General features: G+C 60.2%; 2 protein-coding genes across 2 annotated transcripts in view; one reads left to right on the top strand and one right to left on the bottom strand.

Annotated features, from left to right (window-relative positions):
* SNCB (synuclein, beta) overlaps positions 1-1,502 on the top strand; it is a 5,029-nt gene extending 3,527 nt beyond the window's left edge. The window contains exons 4-5 of the mRNA XM_009893612.1: positions 424-502; positions 739-1,502. Coding sequence (XP_009891914.1) covers positions 424-502; positions 739-1,046 — 387 coding nt within the window. The 3' untranslated portion in view covers positions 1,047-1,502. The remainder of the gene's footprint in view (positions 1-423; positions 503-738) is intronic.
* Positions 1,503-2,885: 1,383 nt separating this feature from the next.
* The window catches only part of LOC104294043 (glutamate dehydrogenase 1, mitochondrial-like), a 9,879-nt gene continuing 7,344 nt past the window's right edge, over positions 2,886-5,420 (bottom strand). The window contains exons 9-12 of the mRNA XM_009893600.1: positions 4,815-4,895; positions 4,094-4,309; positions 3,652-3,714; positions 2,886-3,002 (exon numbers count right to left, since the gene is read on the bottom strand). Coding sequence (XP_009891902.1) covers positions 2,886-3,002; positions 3,652-3,714; positions 4,094-4,309; positions 4,815-4,895 — 477 coding nt within the window. The remainder of the gene's footprint in view (positions 3,003-3,651; positions 3,715-4,093; positions 4,310-4,814; positions 4,896-5,420) is intronic.

The following is a 5,420-nucleotide window of genomic DNA, read 5'->3' as shown; positions in this document are numbered from 1 at the left end:
CTTTCCCTCCTGCCAGCTGCTCTGCCAGCCCCGGGGAGGGGTTACCCAGCACCGCCCTCCCCTGCCAGGGATGCAGGATGCTCCTGCAGCCCCACCAATGCCTGGAGTCCAACGGGGCCCACACGGTGTCACCACCCATCACCTGCCCGGGGCTGAGGCTGGGGCTGGGACCAGTGCAGGGACGTGCACATATAGGCCCTGCTCCCATGGACTCCTGCCTGTCACCTCCCAGTGTGGCAGGCTAGTGTGTGCCCAGGGTGCTCTTGCCAGCCACCCCCCGACTGGGACCCCCACATGGAGCCCTCAGCATCCTGGGTGCGTTGCTGGTCTCTGCCATGTCACCCTAGTCTGGCAGGGGCAGGGAGGGTGGGTGCTGCATGGGGGGCTTGTGTGTGTGGGACTGACCCCCCGCTTTATCCCCAGCCGGAGGAGGTGGCCCAGGAGGCTGCTGGTGGAGCTGCTGCTGGAGCCAGAGGGGGAGAACTACGAGGAGCCCCCGCAGGTGAGAGGTCGGGGTGGCAGGGGGGCGCAGGGCACTGCGGAGGGCACAAAGGGTGCCAGCGCTCAGCGCACCGGTGGCCATCGCTGTCTAGAGCAAAGCCCAGAGCCTGCCTGCTCCCAGGTGCCCCGTGCACGCAGCCCTGCAGCCTCGCAGGCAAGCTGGCCTGGGGCTGGGGGGACATGGCTCCGTGCCACGCTTGAGCTCTCTCACTGACTCTTTCTTTCCCCATCCCACAGGAGGAATACCAGGAATACGAGCCAGAGGCATAATGGACCCCCATCCTTGCCTCTTCCACCAGCAGCACAACGAACCGCCGGTAGCCCCCTTCTCCTCCCCCGCCTGCCTGGCCCCGGCCGGTGCCCGTGTGCCGGGGAGGAGCAGGGGGACCCCTGCCCCGTTCGCTCACAAGTTCTTCCTCCAGTTCCGTTCCAAGGGACTGTGTCCGTGTTTCCGTACCATGTCCTGCAGTGAGAAAAACCCGCCATGTCCAAGCCCCCAAGCCCCGGCCCGTGCCCAAGCCGTGGGCGCTGCCCGCAGGGGCTAGTGTGCGTGCGAGTGTGCGTGCGTGTAGCCCGGGTTTATCGCTCTGTATCCCTCCCAGCGCCATAAACCCTGGCTGCGTCCCGGCGTGTCTGTGTCTGTACAAAGCATGTTTACCTGCTCGCGGGCTGCTGTACATTTTGCTTGCACGCGTGTCCCTGTGGTTCTGCTCTGGTCATTGTGGAACTATTTTTTTTTATATATATATCTCTATCTATGGGTGGACGGGTCTTTTGCCTTTGTGAACCCCCGGCGCCCAAGCCCGTTCCCCAGCCTGCTGGGTTGTGACGGTGCCTGCGCCCCCCCACCCCCTCCCACCCTGAGGTCCCGTAGTGCCGACACTGTGTTGTGACGTGGCATGGATATCCCCCCGCCCCCGTTGCTGGATGTGCAGTACGAGGGCAGCTGCCAGTGACACAGCTGCCCCCGTGTCCGTGAATAAAGCCAACTCTTGTCTGTAGCCCCCTGGTCCTGGTTGTGGGTTCCCTGGGGAGAGGGGTGGCCCTGCACTTTGGTGGCAGGGGTAGTTTTGGGAAGAGGAATGAGGGGCTGCGCAGACTAGCTGACCCTTTCTGGCTGGGGAAGCGGGCAGGGCTGGGCACTCGTGAGGACAAGATGCCCCCCTGTCTGCTCACTGCTGCAGGTCACCATGCCCTGGGCCCCCAGCCACGCTCTAGCTGAGGTCTGGGGCGCAGCCAGTGTCCCCGTGCCACCTGCCTGTGTGCTGGCTGCAGTGCTTCGCGTCTGCAGGTGAATGCAGGGGGCCTTTGGGGCTGAGGACCCCAAAGCAGGACAAGGCTAGACACAGTCCTGTGCTCTAGTGCTGGTTCCCTCCCAGGAGATGTCGGCTGTGCTAGCAGGGGGTTCGGGTGTTGGGTGCGGGCTTCCCCCAGTCCCCCCTGCAGCAGGCTGTGCTGCTGTTTGTAAGGTACCTCCTAGACACACACCCTGATCTTGCACTAGACGCGCAGAGCAAAGGAGAGCCTCTGTCTCCTCTGCTGTCCCCACCTTCCTAAGTGACCTTGCTCGCCTTAGGGGGCCGGGGACACCGCTGTCACCCGCAGCTCGCTCAGCTGCAGTGTGACCACCTCAAGGGCAGGTGACTGCCACACACCACTAGGTGATGTGCACCACAGCAGGGGGTCCTGTGCCCACCCCGTAGCTACCTTCAGCTCCCCCAGGGCAGGGCCACCAACCCAGCCTGAGTCCCCAGCCAGCCTCCAGCCCCTTGACTGCAGCACAGGACAGCGTGAGAGGCTGGGCTGAGTCTCCCCACCATGAATATCAGATTAAATCCCCCACCCGTGCTGGCTCGCCAGCTTTGCCGACAAAGAGTGAAGCTGCAGCAGTCAGCACGGCCACACAACAGGTTTGCTGATGCCTGCAAATCTTCACCCTGGCTCTGCTCCCCGTGTCTGCGCCAGTTGCAGCAATGCTTGCAGGGCCCACCGTGCGTTATTAAATGGACCAAGACGGCTGTTCCTGGGGCTGGCTGTGCCGTGGGCTGTCCCCTCCCCTAGAGCTAATTGCATTTTTTCCTTCCCTTGTCTAATTCTGCCAGCCACGGGCAAGCAGACCAAAATCAGCATCAGCACGGCTTCCTCCAGCACCCAGGAGGCTGTAGAGGGGCTGGGGCAGAAGGAGTGTGGGGGAAGACAGCCCCCTGCCCAGGAGAGCTGAGAATCAAGCAGCAGGGAGAGAATGTGCTCAAACCAACCATTTATAGAGATCAGGGTGCCCCCTCTACAGCACATGGTGTCCTGGGCACCTCCTGTGCAGCAGGACTGTGACCCTCACCGTGCAGCTGGCAGTGACGCGCAGGGCAGCCCTGCCGAGTGCTGTGTCAGTAGGTGAAGCCGGCCTCATTGTACACGGTGAACACCTTCTCCAGAGCACACAGGTAGGCAGCGGTTCTCTGGTCCAGGCCCAGGTTGTACCTTGCAGCCATGGTCATAATTTGCTAGAGAGAGAGAGAAGAGCTGTGAGGCCAGTGAGTGCTGGGAGGGTCTGGGGGCGAGGGGTGGGCAGAGAATCCAGAGAGAAGTGTGCAGGCAGCACCATGTGTGCAAGCATCAGGCCAGGCCCTGGGACCACCCAAAGGGGAAGAGGTCACCTGCACACCAAATGACCAAGCGAGCTGTTCTGTAAGACCTGGAGTCATCTACGAGCAAGTCCAGAGATGCTCTCCAACTGCTGCCCCACCGCACTCCCCTGGGGACAGATCGTGCGCCCGCAGGTGGGCTCCATGCACACCACTTATGCTGCTGAGCATGGCACGCAGCCACTTCCATGAGGGGTGGCATGAGACCCCCCCACCCAGCAGTTCCAGCACCACCCAGCCCCCACTGGCTCATCTAAGCAACCCTGGAAATGGGGAACACTGGTTCAGGGGGACAGACAGAGGGACAGGAACCCAACAGCAACAAGGAACACTGCTGACCATGAGGCTTTACCCGAAGTGGGGACACAGCCACCACTGAGAAGATGAACCCGGGCCTTGTGCTGACCCACTGGGAGTGGTGATGGGGTGCTGCGGGTGCGCACCCCTCAAATACAGCACAGAGCCTCTGACAGCGGGGATGGGCAAGGCCAGGAGCCCGTGGAGGTACCTTGGCTGACTGCTCCATGGTGTAGGCCAGTCCCGAATACACGATGTCCTTCTCTGAGGCACCCTGAGGGGGAGAACAGGGGGATCCTTTGTGGGAGAGGCTAGAGGTTGCGCCCCCCAACCCCATTCATAAAACACAGCCCCTCTGCTCGGTGCAGGACCACCACAGGTGGTCTCAGTTTGGCTTGCCACCTCTGTAGCTGGCTCCAGCACATGGCTTGGCTCCTAACGGACTCCCTGCAGCACCCAGCAGCATCCTCAGATGGTAGGGCTGTACCACCACACACAGCATCTCCACTCCATCCCCTCCACTAGTGGGATGATAGCATGGGGGGGGCCTGTGTGCCACAAGCTCAGTTTTCAGTACTGGGATGGCAGACAGGAGTGTCCGGGAATGTGAAATAAGTGAGCCAGGACAACTCTCCATGGTTGTAGACACTTACAGTCACACGGGCCTGGAACTCTGGGGATGGGATGATGGGGATCTCTCCTCTGGCCTTGCCAAACCACTGCTCCAGGCTGTGCTGCACTGACTGCAGGAGGTGGTAGCTAGATTCCCACTCATACTTGAAGCTGAGGCGGCCGTAGCTAACGTGGTTCAGGTTCTTCAGCCACTCGAAGAAGGACACGGTCACACCACCAGCATTCACGTACACATCCTGCCAAGGGCAGTAGATGCTTCAGATTTGCTGCTTAGGGTAACCCCAAGACCCATGGCGCATCTGGGGATGTCTCCTCCTCTGTCTTGGGTCCCTCCCCTTGAGCTCTGCCTTCAGAGACAGTCCTGAGGTTACTGGGATGGCTGAATCCTAGAGCCATGGTGGCTCTGCACTGCCTCTGAGCAGAGACATCAAATGCCCTGAAGGGGTGTGATGTGGCACAGTTTGATGTTGGCCCATCAGCAGCTGCTGGTCATGAGCCCTGTGGCCTGTTGCTGCTGCAGCCAAGAATCAGGAGGGTTCAGAAGGGAAACCAGCATCTGTGATGCGCTCAGGAGCTGGAGGAAAGGCAGAGAACAGGCTGATTGAGACGGCACCACCAATGCTGCCTGATCCCAGAGCCTGGCAGAGCCCAGCCAGATCCACACTGGTTCAGCTGACAACACAGGGTGCCCCTAATAGCCACGAGCCCGTCGTCTCCCTGTGTGTATGGGGATGGACATACCGGGATGACCAGGATGTTTCTTTGCAGGAATATCTCATGTGCTGCTGGTGTAGTGGGGCCGTTGGCAGCTTCTGCAATGATCTGGGAGCACAAGCAGAGCAGAGGTTAGATAGGCAGAAGAAATGAAAGAAGAAACCTTCTGCTTTCCAGGCTGCTTTCCCTGCTGCTGGATCCCTCCCCACAAGGCCACTTCTGGTGGCAGGCATCTGGGCAGTCACCTCCCCACTGAAGCTGTTCAGGATGAGCAAAAGCTCAGATGTTTCACACAGATTGATTAAAGGCTCAGGCTGCAAAAGAGCTCAGCTGTGACAGAGTCCCAGGTCCCAACACACCCAGTCCCTTGGGTCCCTACTGCTCACAGTGAAGGGAGGAAGCCGGTATTCACAGCAGCTCCCTACTTTGTTCACTCTTATCTGCTGCCTATGATTTTCAGTGTCAACACTGTGACACCCAGTACCTTCAAGGATATCATCTCCTCTGCCCTGGGGGGAGGATCTGATACAGCAATGAAGACTGAGGATGCCAGAAGGGCCAGACAAGGTTACTCCAGCAATCCTTGCTCCCTGTCAGTAAAGGGAAGAGCTCAGGCTTTCCTCTTTACCTGAA

Source organism: Charadrius vociferus, unplaced genomic scaffold, assembly GCF_000708025.1.
Source record: "Charadrius vociferus isolate BGI_N301 unplaced genomic scaffold, ASM70802v2 scaffold1041, whole genome shotgun sequence".
Lineage (NCBI taxonomy): Eukaryota > Metazoa > Chordata > Aves > Charadriiformes > Charadriidae > Charadrius > Charadrius vociferus.
The sequence above is the reverse complement of the archived record's forward strand: the minus strand, read 5'-3'. Positions and strand labels throughout refer to the sequence as shown.